The sequence below is a fragment of the Canis lupus genome, chromosome 3 (genome assembly GCF_003254725.2).
Source record: "Canis lupus dingo isolate Sandy chromosome 3, ASM325472v2, whole genome shotgun sequence".
In the NCBI taxonomy this organism is placed as follows: Eukaryota; Metazoa; Chordata; class Mammalia; order Carnivora; family Canidae; genus Canis; species Canis lupus.
Window position 1 is genome coordinate 31,655,415 of NC_064245.1, and position 18,074 is coordinate 31,673,488.

General features: G+C 42.5%; 1 protein-coding gene and 1 pseudogene across 3 annotated transcripts in view; one reads left to right on the forward strand and one right to left on the reverse strand.

Moving 5' to 3' along the window:
- Positions 1-18,074, forward strand: part of CYFIP1 (cytoplasmic FMR1 interacting protein 1) — a 147,489-nt gene that overhangs the window by 62,452 nt on the left and 66,963 nt on the right. For 2 of the 3 annotated variants that reach the window (XM_025437515.3, XM_025437514.3), the window contains exons 2-10: positions 7,462-7,584; positions 7,660-7,749; positions 8,949-9,026; positions 9,266-9,367; positions 10,282-10,463; positions 12,692-12,788; positions 12,895-13,023; positions 14,441-14,545; positions 15,852-15,943. In XM_025437515.3, coding sequence (XP_025293300.1) covers positions 7,468-7,584; positions 7,660-7,749; positions 8,949-9,026; positions 9,266-9,367; positions 10,282-10,463; positions 12,692-12,788; positions 12,895-13,023; positions 14,441-14,545; positions 15,852-15,943 — 992 coding nt within the window. In that variant the 5' untranslated portion in view covers positions 7,462-7,467. The remainder of the gene's footprint in view (positions 1-7,461; positions 7,585-7,659; positions 7,750-8,948; positions 9,027-9,265; positions 9,368-10,281; positions 10,464-12,691; positions 12,789-12,894; positions 13,024-14,440; positions 14,546-15,851; positions 15,944-18,074) is intronic. The other variant, XM_049107986.1, reaches the window with a different exon arrangement.
- LOC112653392 (mitochondrial import receptor subunit TOM5 homolog) lies at positions 612-776 on the reverse strand (annotated as a pseudogene).

Consider the following 18,074-nt stretch of genomic DNA (forward strand, 5'->3'; position numbering starts at 1 on the left):
CTATTCCCAGGTTTCCTTAATGTGGTTGAGGGGAAGGCTGTGCAGATATGCATTTGTGGACGATGCACAGGGTGGAGAGACATGAGAGTGTTTGTGGGGCCCTGGGGTATGTGTGTGCATGTGCTCATGGCAACTGCAGCACTCTTTGGGGGGGGTGGTCTTTTAGGGGGTGTTTATGACAGGAAAACATGAAATATGAAAATGTGACAAGGGGAAAGACAGCAGGGAGCTACAGCAGGGCCTTGGCCATTGGCCTACAGGAAGCTGAAAAGGTGCTGCAGAAACATGTTCAACAATTTTTTTTTTGTAGATAGAATTCCCTTATAATTAATACTTGTTAGAAAATAGAGTTTGACATTACTTACAATTATATCAACATTCATAGAGTCTGAACATCATAGGCATATGGGTGTACTATCACCACAAGATGTCTTTACTTCCCAAGTATTTTTAAACTTTAGCTATGAAGGTCAGAGCCAAATTTGTTCTTGACAAGTAGAATTTTTATGTCCATTCAATCAAAGAGTCTCTTACATCTTTCTGGGCCTATTCATTTGCAGATAGGAGTAGAAATTGTAACTGGGTTCCTCATCTCTCTCATTTACATGTGATGCCCATCTTCATATACTGTCCAATTTCTTTAGGATAAAAGGTACGACTCACAGCAGGGCCACATAGATAAGAAAGTTCTGTATGGACGAGATCACATCCTCATGCATCTTCCGTTTCATCTCCTCTGGGTCCAGCTTCAGTGCAAGGCCCTCGATCCGGAACATCACTGCTTTGCTTCTCCACCTTGCAGCTGCCACATTCTGCTCTCCTCAGAGGCTGCCTCATGTTCAACAATTTTAACCTTTTTTTTTTTTTTTTTTTTTTTTAGTTTTTTAGTTTTTTAAAGATTTTATTCATTTATTTGACAGAGAGAGAGAGCACGTACTGGGGGAGCAGCCAAGGGAGAGGAAGGAGCAGGCTTCCCAGACAACCCCAATTTAACTGATATACTGACAGTTGTTTTGAACTCCCTTTCCACCTCTTCCTGCATCTAACCACCAAACCCTTTTTATCTGCCTCTGTGATATATCCCAGATCTGTAATCTTTTGTCCAACATTACTACTTCCACTTGAACTTAGATAATCAGAATTTCTTGCCTGGATTCCTGTGTCAGCCTTCTTTGTACCTAGTCTCCCTATCACATAAGGGTTGTCCCTTTCCATCTATCTTTCCTATCAGTAACCCAAATTACCTGTCATATGAGAAAGTTAAATATGTATATATTACAGAGAGCAGTATAACAAACCCAAAATGACTGTTGTTAATATTATTTGTAATTTTTTATGAAGCAAATATGACAAAGTTGTGTCATTCCTTCCATAAGGGCAAACACCTTATACTACTCTCCTGATCCTATACTGAAATGTATCCTTGGTGTATTTTTAACATCTTTTTAAAAATTATTTATTTATTTATTCATGAGAGACACAGAGAAGCAGAGACACAGGCAGAGGGAGAAGCAGGCGCCCTGCGGGGAGCCCAATGTGGGACTCGATCCCAGGACCCCAGGATCACGCCCTGAGCCAAAGGCAGACGCTCAACCACTGAGCCACCCAGACGTCCCAACACTGTGAACTTTTTTATGAAAGTTGGAAGAAAAAAGCAGCATACAAAACAGCTTGTATCATAACATCTTTCTGTGAGGGATGAGGGGGATTATGGATTTTTCCCTTGTCCATATTTTCTGATTTATGTACAGTAAACACTGCTATTTTTTTCTGATTTTTTTAAATTTTAACATCAGATTTACCATTTTGACCATTTTTTAATTGTGCCGTTCAGCAACATTGAGTGCGTTCATTCACACTGTTGTGCAGCCATCACCATTGTCCTCTCTAGAACTTTTCCCATCTTCCCAGACAGGAACTTTTTACCTATTAAACACTAACTCCCATTTCCACCTCCTTCAAACTCCTGACAACCCCATTCTATTTCTATGACTTTGACTACTCTAGGTACCCAACATAAGTGGAATCATACATTATTTGTCCTTTTGTAACTGATTTCACTCAGCGTAATGTCCTCAAGGTTCATCTGTGTTGTAGCATGGGTGAAAATTTCCTTCCTTATTTCCTTTCTGATTAATAATATCTCATTGTGTGTATCACACAAATATTGATATTTTTATATGAGGAAAGTGTCTTTACTGATTTAAGTTGAGCATTTATGTTTTTCCCTGGATGTGACTTAAGTGTGTCACGGACCCTGTGCGAGCCTCCTGCACCACCTCTTCCCCCATTGAGGGTGATCTTGGCCTCTCTTGGGCAGAGGTAGGGAGGAAGAAGCGTGGTGTGGGCAGGAGGCCAAGGTGCCTGGTCACATGGGCAGTTAGCCTGACCATTTCCTTAATGGCCAGTTGCATGAATGTTGTGGGGCATGCAAGGGCTGCAGGAGCCCCCAGGCCTCTTGTGGCATGTCGCACGGCGTGGGTTCTGGCCATGCAAAGGCCTAGTGTGGGACTCAGAGCTGGATCTGTAGAATGCATGTTGTCTGGCCATCTCGTGCTTCAGAAGACGTCGCTGGGACTCCCCACACTGCAGAGCAGTGGCCAGGGTGAGGACCAAGCCCCTGCTTTTCTGTGCTTCGCTGTCCTGGGCTGCTTCTTTCATGAGTATGTGGAACAAGAAGTCCTGATGATAGAAGGAAGTTGATGATGGAAGTTTTTAAAAGGCCATCTTCCTTGTTTACAAAAGGACCAGCTATTTTGAAAAATTATCTGCTACATTTTATTTTTTATTTTTTATTTTTATTTTTTTGTGATCTGCTACATTTTAAATTTATAGTTAGAAACACACAAAACAGATCTGTTGTTGAGAGGAGTTTTGTGTGAATGCCAGTTAGGCCCATTAGGTCCCACTGTCTTTGCTCCATGTTCTGGCTGATTTCCTGTCAAGGACAGAAATGTCACTGTCACCAGGGCACTTGTGGATTTACTTTTCCTTTCAGTGTTGGCCTGTCAGTGGCCTGTCTCCTGTCAGTGTTGGCCTGGTGTCATCTGAAGCTGTCTCTTGTCAGATGCATCCATGTTGATCATTGTTCTGTCTCCCTCTGTCAGTATGTGGTGCATCTTGTTATTCCTGGTAGTCTTCTTGCTCTGAAGTTTACTATTCACACAGCTGTTCCAGCTTCCTTTGGCCTGGTGCTTGCATGGTTTGTCTTTTTCCCTCTTACTTTCAACTTATGTTGTTATATTTGAGGTGAGTTTCTTGTAACTGGCGTATAGTTGAGTCAGGATTTTTTCATCCTTTCTGACAATCTCTGACTTTTAATTAGTGTGTTTAGACTTTTTAAAAATGTTTTCTTTTCTTTTCTTTTCTTTTTCTTCTTTTCTTTTCTTTCCTCTCTCCCTCTCCCCCCATTCCTTCCTTCCGTCCTTTCCTTTCTTTTTAAAGTGAGCGGAGGAGGAGATCCTGCTGAGTGAGACTGATCCCAGTGAGACACACAGGCACCCCTGTTTAGACTGTTGATGATCAATGTAATTACTGATATGTTTGGATATCACGCACACTTTGTGTGTGTGGTTTTTTGTGTTTTGTTTTGTTTTGTTTTTTTTGCTTGTAAACAGTAGAAATTTATTTCCCATAGTTCTGGAGGCTTAGTAGTCCAAGATCAAGCTGTTAGGGTCCCAGCATAGTCATGTCTGGTGAGGGTCTGTAATATTCTGATTTTTATATATTTGATCTTTATCTGTTTCTGACAGAGCTCCTAAAACTCCTACAATTTCTTAAGTGATAAGGAAGATACTGATATTCATAACAAACCTCTTTCAACCATCCCTGAGTTTATGGTAATGAAGTGACTTTTGGAAAGCCCCTTAAGAAGGGCACTGATTATCAGGAGACCTAGCATGGGATTAGAGGGTTGGAACTTGGCATCCCACCTCCCTGACCTGGAAGTTAAATCCTTTGCCAATGGCCAGTGATTTAATCAGTCATGCTCATGTGGGGCAATCCATAAGGACAGGGTTCAGAGAATTTCTGGATTGATGAAATATTTGGAAAGAGTGTGGAGCACTCAGAGAGGGCATAGAAGCTTGGCACCCTTTCCCCATATAACTAGCCCTATGCCTCTCTTCCCTGAGTTATATATCCTTTATAATAAACTGGTAATCTAGAAAGTACAACATTTTCCTGAGTTCTGTGAGCCATTCTGGCAAATTAATTGAATCCAAGGAGGGGGTCACGGTAACCTCTGATTTATGGCTGGTTGGTCAGAAGCATAGTTGACAACCTGGAATTTTGATTGGCGTCTGAGGTGGAGGGGGGTTTGTCTTGTAGGACTGAGTCTTTGACATGTGGGATCTGATGCTATCTGCAGGTAGATAGTGTCAGAATTGAGCTGAACTATAGAACACCCAGCTGGTGTCCAAGAATTCCTTGGTGGTGTGGGAAAAAAAGTCACAAGTTGGAATTGGTCACAGAATCAGAGGAACCGTTTTCAGGTTGCAGACACCAACTTCTCATTGTGTCCTAAAATAGCAGAAAGAGGATCCCTATTTTTTCATTACTCTGCTTCCTTTTCCTGCCTTTGTTAGATTGTTTGACATTTTTAGCATTCTAAATTTATTATATGTGATCTTTTCATAGTTATATTGCTTTTCATAGTTTCATTTATTAGAGCTGTGAGCTGTGAAGGAAATAATCTAGTCTTTTTGCTCACTGTTTAACCTTTGGATTGCTTTTTGCTTTATTCTTCGTATCCCAAGTTTCCTTCTTGTAGTACTTCCCTTTTATTGAAGAACTTTGATTTGCCTGTTGTTTATGAATCCTCTTTATTTTCCTTCATCTGAGATTTTTTTTTTCGTTGTCAGAGAGAGAGAAAGAGAAAGAGAGCACCAAGCAGGGAGAGTGGCAGGCAGAGGGAGAAGCAGGCTCCCCTCTGAGCAGGGAGCCCGATATGGGACTTGATCCCAGGACCCTGAGATCATGACTTGGGATGAAGGTGGACACTTAACTGACTCAGCTACCCAGGTGTCCCTCATCTGAGAATTCTTATTTTACCTTCATTCCTGAAGGGTATTTCACTTGATGTAGGATTCTCTGTTGACACTTCTTTTTCTCTCAGACTTAAAAAGTGTCATTCTACTTCCTCAAGTCTCCTTGGTTTCTGAGGAGAAATCCACAGGCATTCAAATTGTTCTGTAGATAATAAGGCACTTTTTCTCTGTTTCTAACACATTCTTTTCTTTTTGTGTTTCACCAGTTAATTTTTAAAAAGAATTTTAGTTGACACAGTGTTATACTGGCATACAGTGAACAAGTTCAGCAATAATTTGTATTGCTGTAAACTTGCATAAACAAGTTTATAGATTATGCTGTATTCACTATAAGTATAGCTACCATCTGTCCTGATGTATCACTATTACAATATCATTAACTGTATTCCTTATTCTGTGTCTTGTGTTCCTGTGACTTAGTCATTCAATTTTTTTTTTCTTTGTTTTAGTTTATAACAGTTTGACTATGATGTGCCTGGTGTGGATTTCTTTAGGTTTATCCTGTTTGGAATCCATTAAGCTTCTTGAATTCATACATGAATGATCTGCCAAATGTGGGAGGTTTTTGGCCATTGTTTTCACCCAGTTTCTGCATCCCTTCCACTCTCATGACACAAATATTAGACCATTTCTCTTGTCCCAAAGATCCTCGGAGGCTCATTTTTTTTTCCAACCTTTTTTCTGTTGTCCGGATTGGAGAATTTTTATTATTGTCTTCAAGTTCCTTTGAATTTTTCTTTCCTTTGCTCTTGAGCTTGTGTAGGGAGTTTTTGTATAGTATTTTTTAGCTTTAAAATTTCTAGTATTTTCATTTGGTTCTTTATGTGGTATCTTTTCTTCCCTGGTTTTTTATTTTTTCTTTCAGTTTGGGAGTGTTATTATTGTTTATTAGAACATTTTTATAATCATTGCTTTAAATTCTGTTACATAATTGTAATATCTATGGTAATATCTGGGTTTTTTCATTGTCGGTATCTGTTAATCATCTTTTCTTTGTGTGCTAGGTAGTTTCGCCTGCAGCTGAACATTTTGGATATTATGAAATGGAACTCTAGGTCTGAAGTCCTAGGAGAATGCTATTGTTTTTTTTTGTTTTTTTGTTTTTTTTTTTTTATTTTAGCAGGCAAACCACCTGGTTCAATGTAGGTTGTGGTTCTGACACCTCCTTCTCTGGGGTGTGATTCAATGTCAGTTCTGTTCTCAGAGCCTCTAGAGTGCCATTTGGGTCTGTCCTGTGTGTGCCACCTGTGGCCATCTGGGAGCTGGCTGTGATCTCAGGGATTGGAGTGTGAGAGGATCAGATTCATGCACTTACAGCTTAGGGGTGGGGGCCCAGAGTTCATTAGCAACTTTATAATCTCATTCTTCTGAGATTCTTCCTCTCCATACTGTCCCTGGGGCTTTCCGGTGCTCTGGGGTTCCCTTTTTGGTTTTCCAGCCAGTAGCTGGGGGTTTAGTAACTCTCCTCACCACGCACTTCTACACTGACACCTTGTCTGGCGCCCAGTATTGGGAGGAGCAACTGAGGGCTTCTTCCATTTAGTGTTCTCACCAGCCTGCCTGCTGCTCTTTCCTTTTCACAATGCATGTAGCTGCTCCGCGTGTCCAGAGTCAGGGCTGCTTGGTGTATTGTGTCTGAGGATGGAGCTGCTACTCCCTGTATCCCATCCAGGGTCGGAGCAGCATTCTGAAGGAGGCAGGCTTGGAATGTGCTGTTTCCTCTCCCCTGGAGCTGCCACAGATGTGTTTAGATGACATCCACCCCCTTTTTGTGCTTTCTTGCACTGGCCTTGGAGTTTGTGCTGTCAGTCCTGTGCTAACAGTCCCCTCCCTCTTTCATGTTGACCCTTGGCCCCCACCTTAGTAGTCCCTACAGGCAGTTGCTGGAGGAAGAAGGGCTCTGACCTTCTCCATCTCTATTCCTTAGTGTGTTGCTTTGCATAGAAGAACCACTTGGGAAATGTCCATCTGCAGGGAAGCACTCTTGCCCCCTTGGAGGTTGGAGGCTGTGCTGGCTTCCTTGGGGCAGACAGGTGTTGAAGTGGTTGGGGCAGTGGTGTTGAAGAGGACATTCCCTCCTCTGGCCCAGTGAGCAGGTTGTCAGACCCTCCCAGAGAGCCCAGTAGGGATGATGGCTCCAAGGTGGGAAGGGTGACAGGAAGCAAAGGTATGTGTGGTGGTTCATGTGCCACTGTGACACAACTGGAGGCCAGGAGAGGCTACATCATGACTTCTTTGCCAGCAAGTCCTAAGAGAGACAACAGACCCAAGGGATTGGTCATGACCACGTCAGCCATCCCCATTGCTCAAGAGAGGGATCAGGCAAGTGGGGGTCTGATTTCCCTACCTTGGAATGATTGTCAGTATCTCCACCCTTCCTCACAGTGCAGGTTTGTGCTGTGTTTTGTTCTAGGCCAAGATGGCGGCCCAGGTGACACTGGAGGATGCACTATCCAATGTGGACCTCTTGGAAGAGCTGCCTTTGCCTGACCAGCAGCCCTGCATCGAGCCCCCACCATCCTCACTCCTCTACCAGGTTTGTGCTGGACAGCAGTGGGTTGTACTGCCTGCAGTGCTGACCTCCACATGATGGTTTTTCTCTTCCTTTCAGCCAAATTTCAACACTAACTTTGAAGACAGAAATGCATTTGTTACTGGTATTGCAAGATATATTGAACAAGCGACTGTTCATTCTAGCATGGTAATTCCTTCTGCATGTTTTTGTTTTCCTTGGGGGAATACTACTAGTGATGGCAAATATACACTTTTTGGTGTTATCTTAGTATGATATATACTAAGGAAAAAGAGAAGAAAGTGGATGAAGATGCCTTATGTTTTTAGAGAAGACTTTGTTTTCTTTATTATAAAAACGATACATGTTCTTTCTGAAAATTGAAGCAAGAAATTGAGCAAGGAAGCTTCTGTCAGCATTTTGAGGGAGTCCATTCTCTCTTATCATTTATACCTGTACTCATGCATGCAGTTATATACGCAACTGTGATTCAGATTGCATGAATGAATTGTGTTGCTATTACGTATTTTAATGATTTCATGAACTTTTCATATGACATATGTCAAAATGTGCCAGCTAAAGTAATATTTAATAGCTATCTATTCCATTTTGTAATTTCCACAATTTCATTATTTTTGCATGTTTAGTTTCCCTTTTTTCTTTGTCATAAAAAATACAATAATGAATATCTTTCCAAACACATTATTCCCATTGGCTAGATTTGTATAAGTGAAGTTACTAGATCAAAAGTTGTAAACATTTTAAAGCCTCTTAAGAACATAATGAAATTGTAGTTGACATTTTTAGAACATCTCTGCGCTTTTTACCATTTTTACCAAAGGAAACAATGTGAAAAGAGTAAACACTACAGCAGTTAAAAAATTATGGCAGTCCTCTTTGCATGGATACTGTTCTCTGGATTTTAAGTGCTACAGAAATACTTGTAGCTTTTCCTCCTACACACTAGGGATGATGGAGCTGCCTCAGTCTTAGGAGCCCAGAGGCTCTCTGTAGCCTGGTGGTAAGGCCTTGACCCTGTGCACATCTGCACTATGCTGGCATCTGTGCTCAACTTCAGATCTGCACTGCCAGCTGGTTGTTTTGGATAGAGCGGAGTTGAGGAATAGCGGCTGTGGCAGGTGCCAAGGTTTGTGTTGGCTCCTCTCCAGCCCACAGAAGCCATGGGGGTGTTTCCGGAGGTCATTATGGCCACAGTGCTACACTGCAGCATCACCAACTTCTTAGCAGCTGCCTCGTGGCATACAGGTCCTGGTACTTGTCTGTACCTCAGAGTGAGAGTCAGGATTGCCTCTGGATTTTAGCAACAAGGCATCTCCGTTTTTATGATTGTTTTCCTGCTTGCTGATTTGCCCTGTGTACCCTTACAGAATGAAATGCTGGAAGAAGGCCAAGAGTACGCGGTCATGCTGTACACCTGGAGGAGCTGCTCTCGGGCCATCCCACAGGTGTCCCCACCCCAGCCAGGCGCACCCATTCTTGCTGACCATGCCCCTACCATAGTCAGACAGTGCTCTTACCCTTCTCCCCCCACATCTCAGCCTAACCACACCCCTACTCCACCAGCCTACCCTCCCTCCCACATCCCACGCCACAGCAGGCTGGGACTGCAATGACCTAACAATGACCTTCCCTCTCACTTCTAGCTAAGTTGAAGCCTCTTTATGTCATACTTGTTTATTCCTAGGTGAAATGTAATGAGCAACCTAATAGAGTGGAAATTTATGAGAAAACCGTCGAGGTCCTGGAGCCTGAGGTCACAAAACTGATGAATTTTATGTACTTCCAGGTAAAACAGTGAAATAATCCTAGGACTTTAATGCAGATGAGTAGGAATCTGGCCCACTTTGACATATCACCATGACTTCTGAACAAAGTGCATGTGAACGAAAGCAGCCATAACAACTTCTGAGACAAAAGAGAACAAATCCTTTGTCAGTCTACAGCTTTACTGGCCCTTTCAGAATAAATACCTCTTCTGTGTTTCACTACTCTTGTCTCTGAGAGTGAATTTGTATTTCCTTCATGAAGACTGCTTTCTGTCAGTTCCAAATATGTTTGTCTTTCTGCCAATTTATACTTGTGACGCATCTAGTTTTTCAGGTGTTTTCTTCTTCTCACTCCCTCCTGTCACTTGGGGGTTCTTGCCCTGCCTTGGCTACTCTGACCCATTGTTTACATGGAGTTGCCACAGGAGGTGGACTTGCTGGCTTTTTAAAGATCTACTTTGAACATGTAGGGTTCTTACTATAGATCCCTTTAGCAAAGGTGAGAAGATAGAACTTATTAGGAGATGAGTGTTTGCTTTATCTTCAAGGTTGTCAAGAGGAAACATTTCTCTGCACACCCCTTCCTTTTCATCTCTGAATGCCAAAACATCTGTTTGTAGACCTTCTGTTGGAGGTTTTTCTCAGTAACTTTGCTTGAATAATCAACAAAATTCTTTTATTTTAGGGATGTAGTTGGTAAAGTGGAAAGTTAATGATGATTGTTACACAACAAAAGTATGTGGAAATTACTTTTGTAACAAATAACATTTGTTTTATAACAACAAATCTCTTTACCTGAGCTGTAAATGTCCACTCATTTGGGTGGGTATTTCGTCAAGGAGTGACAGTGAGTCCAGCCACTGTGCTTGAAGCTGGGCATGGAGTTGGCCCTTCACTGACAGCAGCCTTTTTTGCCTTTTCTTCCTCTGCTTAGAGAAATGCCATTGAGCGTTTCTGTGGGGAGGTGAGGCGCCTATGCCATGCGGAAAGAAGGAAGGACTTCGTGTCTGAAGCCTACTTGATCACGCTGGGGAAGTTCATTAACATGTTTGCTGTGCTAGATGAGCTTAAGAACATGAAGTGCAGTGTGAAAAATGACCACTCGGCATATAAGAGGTGAGCTTTGACCTTTCCCTGTAGGTCCTTGCAGAGAGTGCCCCCGCAGACAGGGTGGTTCCTGATTAGCTGCATGCTCTGCACATGGTAGGTATGCATCCCATATGTGCTGAAATAATGTCACTGTTTGGTAACAGTTATTTGACAGGCTCAGGACTGTTTGAATACACACTCCTAGGTGCGTAAGGGTAGCTGGCAGATTATGAGTATGGCAATGCATCAAGGTGCGTCCTCATAGGCATGTGTACATTGTGGTTTCATGAAGCTAGAGTGGGATCTAATTATCCTCAAACATTTGTTGAGGAGCGTGGGCGCTCAGCACATGTGGGAAGACAGAAGTACATAAGATCAGTCCCTTTTATAGAGGGTTAGGGGCACTGCAAGGCTTTTGGCTCAGTAGGCATCTTCCTGAGGGCACAGGCAGGTTTGCAGCCTGAGGGCAACACCTGTTCATGTCATTTCCTGGTTACACATTCCTAGAAGGTACACACCATCACAGCAGTGGGCAGAGCTGGTCTGTAGACTGTCATAGGATCACACTGAGGTTCCAGCTCCCTGAGACTAGCTCTTCTCCTGGGAGACAGGAGAGAACTTACGGAGAAGAGAATTGGAAAAGGTAGGTGTGGCATGATAGTCTGCTTCTAGAAAATAGTGAGGGGCAGTTGGCAGGAAGATGGAGGGTGATCAGTCAGAACAAAGCCAACTATCTTCTAATAGACTTTTCTTTATAAAGTATGTGCTTTAAAAAAAAAGAAAAAGTCTGTGCTTGATACTGTTCAATGCATGATTAGCAGGAATGAGATGCTGACTTTTGTTTGTTCTGCTAGATAAGGACTCTTGGCTGTGAAATTAAATTTTATGAGGTTTTCCTTTGCATCAGAATAGGCTGGCATTTATACTCAGAAGGGGTTATACTATTATACTGTTAGCTGTCGCTTTATTGTATCTGAAATCATATAACTTTTGCCATGTCTTTAAAATAAAATCTACATGGGATGTGGTGCCAAACTGAGATTTAGGATGAGTTAGCAGTGGGAGTTGGACTAGATCACCTAGAGTTGAAGCCTCACAACTGATGAGGGGATTCCACAGTGTTCACACCCCAGGGGTCCTGCTGGCTGGCTGCTCTGCTGTCTTCATGTGTTATCTCATGGTCCAGGATGGTTGCTTGAACTCCAGCGATCATTTCTTCATTCCAGTCAACAGGGAGGAAGGAGAATAGAAGGGGTCATACTACTTTTTATAAGTGAACTTCCAAGTTCCTTGCAGTATTTTTTGTTGTATCTCATGGCTCAACCATTAGTCACATGGAGATGAGGCACATTGCTGTAGCATGGAAATTTGGGGTTTATTTCTAAGGAGGCACAGAGGAAATGACTGTTGGTATAGGATATCAGTCTTTACCATGAGAATTTTTCTTCAATAAAACCCCCAAGTTTTTAGGTAGCAGACAGGTCCTTATGTGGACAGTTTCCACGAAACTTTTTTTTTTGGGGGGGGGCTGCCCTAGACATTCAGGAAGCTCACACCCATGTTTACATTGCTTTGCAAGACTCAGACACTCAGCGTGTACCTTACAGTCTTATTGTACCTAAGTGTACAGATAATTCTGTGTGTGCTGTTCCCTCTCTCCTCACACCTGCTTTGTGGGTAGACAGATGGACAGTTGTTGTTTGTTACAGGTGTGATAAGTGAGCTTCAGGAGAGTGCAGGGGGTTAATCCAAGATCAACTAGCCTATTAGTGGAGGAAATCGGGATTCTGTCTCTGACCATTGGCACAAAAACTGGGTGTGGCGCCTGACTTGTGGGAGGTGTGGTAGCCTAGGTGATTCTTGGCAGAGACACTGGATGGTGCTGACCATCTCCCTTACCATATTCTGGGAGTCAAAAGGGGAGGCAGTCTTTCTCAGACTTGGAAACAGGTCGCTATGGGGAGAAACCAGTGTTATTAGGTACCTGGCAAGAAGGCCTATGGTTGGCACTGCCACATCTGAGGAAATCTTTCAGCTGTGGACAGTGGGGTGGTGAACTGTCCAGGCTGGGACAAGAGTGACCTGGAGTCCAGGGTAGAGAAGCTCGAGGAGGCTGAAATTATAACCAGCTTCTAAGGCCCACATTTTTACATTTAACTGTAGCCAGATAAATAATCTGGATTATTTTATGCTTTTTTTTTTTCTTTTTAAAATCATTAAGCACATTGATTAACTCTTTTTTTTTGCTTTCAAAGAGCCGCTCAGTTTCTACGGAAAATGGCAGATCCACAGTCCATCCAGGAATCACAGAATCTGTCCATGTTCCTGGCCAACCACAACAAAATCACACAAGTAAGGCTTGCACTCTTGCTGCTCTAGCTGATGGGGTGCATGACTGGGGCCACAGCCAGGAAGCCAGGAACAGTCTATGGCATGGATCTCGCATTCTGTGTTTTAGTCTCTGCAGCAGCAGCTTGAAGTGATTTCTGGCTATGAAGAGCTCCTCGCCGACATCGTGAATCTGTGTGTGGATTACTACGAGAATAGGATGTACCTGACACCCAGTGAGAAACACATGCTTCTCAAAGTACGTGTGTGGGCATGGCTGCTTGCGTAACTGTGGAGAGAAGAGGCTGTGTTTTGACTACAATCTTTTTGGTAGCCTTTTCTTATTCTCATGCTTGCCACTGTGTGTGTGCGCATGTGTTTATACACAGTATCCTCCATGCACTAGCGGCTCTCAACACATTCGTATGACTGTCTCAGGCTTGACCTCAGTGCCAGTTGGGATCATATGCCTCCCCCGGGAAGGCATGCTTATGGGTGAGGAGGTCTGGGGTGGGGGCTTCTCTTAGCATCAGCTTCTTGCAGCAGAGGATACATCAGATTCCAATTGTTCAGGATGTGATTTCTAGGAATTAAGAATATGGCGTCTTCATGATTATGGTAGACTTTTCTTGGTCAAGAACATGACCATTCACCATATTGGGGAGGTCAGTGATATTTCTTACTGGGAAGAGGGAGGAGAAGGCAGTTCTGCCACTGCATTAGCTTTGCTTTCCACCTTTGGGGAGGATAGCCTTGAAGAACCTTGTGCTAGGTGTCCAGTCAGCCCAAAGCCTTCCCTGTAAGAGTGGGCCCAGTCCCAAGATCTCTTCCTGCAGGAGAGCACCATGGGCGAGTTGGTGCTGGAGGACGCTGTAGTGGACCTCTTTGTGATGGTGGAAATACTCTATGTGTGCCATCTGGGGCAGGAGCCCCTGGCCATGGATGCTTATGGAAATCCACATTTAGTGTTGCATTTGCTTGACGAGAGGTAGAGATGGTGTTTGTGCCTGGGGAAGACATTAAAATAGCCACAAGAAATGACACACATAGAAGAATAACTTCATATGAAAGGATATCTATTTATTTATAAGGAACTTTTAAAAGTGCTTTTTGCTTTTTGGGATCCCTGGGTGGTTCAGCAGATCCCTGGGTGGTTCAACAGATCCCTGGGTGGTTCAGCGGTTTAGTGCCTGCATTTGACCCAGGGCATGATCCTGGAGTCCCGGGATCGAGTCCCACATCAGACTCCCTGCATGGAGCCTGCTTCTCTCTCTGCCTGTTTCTCCGCTTCTCTCTCTCTCTCTCTCTCTGTGTGTGTGTCTCTCATGAATAAATAAATAAAAGCTTTAAAAAATACATAAATGGGCAGCCCTGGTTGCGCAGCGGTTTAGCGCTGCCTGCAGCCCGGGGCTGATCCTGGAGACCCCGGATCGAGTCCCACATCAGGCTCTCTGTATGATGCCTGCTTCTCCCTCTGCCTGTGTCTCTGCCTCTCTCTCTGTCTCTATGAATAAATAAATAAAATCTTTAAAAAAATACATAAATAAATAAAAACAAAAGTGCTTTTTGAAAGAAGAGCAAACTATCATTTTAATTTATGAACTATAGCAATAGAAGAGCTTTTGGGTAACTAAACTTGCAGTTCTGAGTTTTATGTGCCATTTTGTGATTTTCAGGTCATGGGGTTTGGCCTATACTTGATGGATGGGAGTGTCAGCAACATCTATAAACTTGATGCCAAGAAAAGAATAAACTTATCCAAAATTGATAAGTACTTCAAGGTGAGTTACGTTTTTTAGGTTAAGTGTATCAGTTTGAATTTGGGGAGGTAAGCCTCTGTGACCCACATCTGGAAATGTGGGCATAGGCAGTGGGAAAGGGGGAAAGCACTGGCTTCCATCTGCAAAGGCCACTAGTCTCCTTCCTGTTCTGCCTCAGCTTTGCCTGGGTTTGAACCTTTGTGTGACGGTATCTTTTGCATCTGGCTGCTTTCACTCATTTGTTAGATTCATCCCTGGGAGATCCTGCATCTGTTGTCCTTAAGTTTCCATTGTGGTATCCATTTTATGATTAGATCTCAACTTACCCATTCTGTTGTGACATGGCATGAGGTCATTTCTGAGTTTGGCTGGTACGAGCAATGCTGCTTTGATCTATGCAGGTTTTTATTGAACATGTATATGCCCAGGGCTAGGATTGGGGGCCATAGGCATATATATTCAGTGTTAGATACAGCCTCACAATTTCTCACATGGGTATGCTGATTCGCATTGCAATGTTGCCTCCGTCATAAAACAGGTGTCTGTAAGGGTGTGACTCTGTCTTAAGTTCTCTGTCCCGCTCCGCTGGTCTCCATTCCTGCTCAGGGCCACCCTGTCTTTGTTGCTATAGCTTTCCAATAGAACAGATCTGCTTTATCAGGAGGCTTTCAAGTTATGTTCTTCAGATTGTCTTGGGTGTCATGCCTTTACCATTCAAAATAAATTGGCTTGCTGATTTCCGTATGCACACGTACTCACTACCCGTAAACCATTTTTCTTCTTGGAATTTGTTTGGGATTCCATTGAATTTATAGATCAGTTTAGAAATAAATACTAAGCATTCCAATGTATGACCAATCTATGATCTATGGATATAGTTCTCCATTCTCTTAGAACTTCAAAACTTTCTCTAGAATTTTTGATAGTATTTTTGTTTAGAGGTCTTTACCATATTTTGGATTTGTTCATATTTTTAGTTCTTTTGATGCTATTGCAAATTGTTTCTCTTTAGATTTTCATTTTGTTACTAGCATATGGAAATGAAAATTGTTTTTTTATGACAGATCTAGCAACAAGGTAGGTTAATTTTAATATTTGAATTGGTTTTATGAACATTGGTTCTTAAATTGTGTTTTGTCCTTCTTAACGTGATTGTGTAAATTGCTTAGTTTTTTTTTCTAGTAAATGATTTACAGAGATAGTATTCAGCCCATAGTAATTACCAGCATTACTCATTTTTTTTTTTAAAGCATTACTCATTCTTGTGACTATGTTTGGTGACTGAAGACACATAATGGCCTTATTTTTCTTTGTTCTTTGAATATAGCAGCTCCAGGTGGTTCCACTATTCGGGGACATGCAAATAGAACTGGCAAGATACATCAAGACCAGCGCCCACTATGAGGAAAATAAATCTCGGTAGGATGACAGTGAGCTGTCCAGTTGGAACATTCTGCAATGTTCTCATTGTGGTTTTATAACACTTATCTATCTAGAGAGAACGCCTTTGACATTTTTAACCATCTGGAACCAAATGCCCCATACAGTAGGCCTTGTCACTTGTGACTGCTTACATTTAAATTCACTTTAAAAATACAGTTAAAATGGTTAGAACATTCACATTTCAAATGTTCAGTAGTGGCTACTGTGTTGGACAGCACAAGTACAGAACTTTTCCATCATCTCAGAGAGTTCTATTGAATAGAAGTGGCTGAGAATGTACCAGCTTAAACAAGTGGTGTGCCGGAATGCTTAAAGACTAGCCCTGCTGGGGAAGGGGATATTTGCATTTACATTACAGAGGATGTACAACTAACATACCTGAGTGCCAAATCCAGCCCAGGGCTGTTTCTGTAAGATCTTGGTAGCTTTAAATGGTCTTTCCATTTTTAAAGGTTTTTTTTGTTGTTGTTTTTCCTTTTCTTATTTTTGAAGAAGACAATGATTGTGTGACAGAGACAGTATAGCCCACAAATTCTGAAGTATTTACTGTCTTGGACCTTTGGGGAGAAAGTTGGCCAGCAACTGGCTAAAGGATCCATAGCTCGCAATTACAGATGATAAAAAACACACCATACTCTTTTTTTGGATTCCACATAGCCAGTTGGGTCTTGCAGGATGCTTTGGTTGATCCTTGCCAAACACTTGTACCTGTTGCCAGCTTCCAGTTGCAGTTTAGCCATAATTTTGAAAAATGCAGTTACCTCCAGTCTGCTTACTAAGGGTCGCCAGTTTTTTGTTGTTGTTGTTTTTTTAATGCTGAATTGTGAACACTTTAAGACTTGGTAGGTCACTTGAGGTATCTGTCATATATTCTTTTCTGTTGTTGTGGTTTTGTTTTTTTAGACGTACCATCTTGTATGATGCTAGGGCGATACAAACACAGGTTGTATTTGGCCTGTGCTGTAGTTTACTGAGCTCTGTGCTAGCTTATTTCATAATAAATCTCCCATTAAATTTGATATGCTATCCAGTTAGGTGACTTCTCATTCTCCTCTAAGTTACATTCATTAAACTGGAACCGGTTTCTACTTTAGCACCAGTTCAGGCTCTGATTTGAAGCAGTGCTCATTTCCATGGTGTAAGTCCTCTCACCATGATGGACCTGAAGCTAAGGATGTGACCATTAGTAGCATGCCATTCTACGGTGTTTCTACCCTAACAAACACAAATGAACTCTAGGTGATAGGTCATGGTAAAACCAGTAAGAGAATCAGGAAACAATGAGTTTTGCATACTTACTTCTGTGTTTTTGATATGATTTATTGTAAGTCAATAGCATTTAATTGGTGGTAATAGCTGTGTTTAATAGCCACCTTGGGACTTGCTTGAGCATGTAGCCATCAGCTTTGAGGGCCCTCTCCAGCAGCCCTACATCAGCATTTGGATCCAGATGGGGGGCCAGGGAGTGTGGTGTCAGCAGTCAGGTTCTGGGCTCTAGGGCTTCACCTGAGGTGGACACACTCTTTAGGGCCTGCAGAGGACACAGGTATCCTGAGGGTGGAATCCAGTGTAGGCTCTAGGCGACAGGTACTCATTGCAGACTCAGGGGGCCTACTTTGGATGATGGCCAACATAATCCTTGCATCATCCTACAGAGGAATCAAAAGGTAAGAAAGGGATGCTGCTTCAGACAGTGTATCCATTAGTTTGAAAAGTGGTAACCTGCATTCATTCCCCTCAAAGCAAAGAGGACCCGCTTGTTAAAAACATGGCGAGGGTGTCAGTGCTGAGTGTGAGGGAGCAGAGGTCAGAGCCCCAAGGCCCATGCTTTCTGTTTGAGAGCTCCAGCAGATTGAATTGTTAATAAACTTCTTTCCCACTAAATTGACTGTATGTTTGCTGCTGAAATGATGCGTTGTGCAAGTAAATAGTTATGACAGCACTGTCTAACCTGTCATTGAAAACAATGTCCATTTCCAACTCCCAGTAAGGATAACTGTTGTTTCTGGGTCTTTGGCTGACTTGTTTTCTAATATAACATGTGAATAATAAAGAAATATTAGTTCCTATCAAATCTGCAGTATGTGTTAAGGGGCCCTTGCAAGGG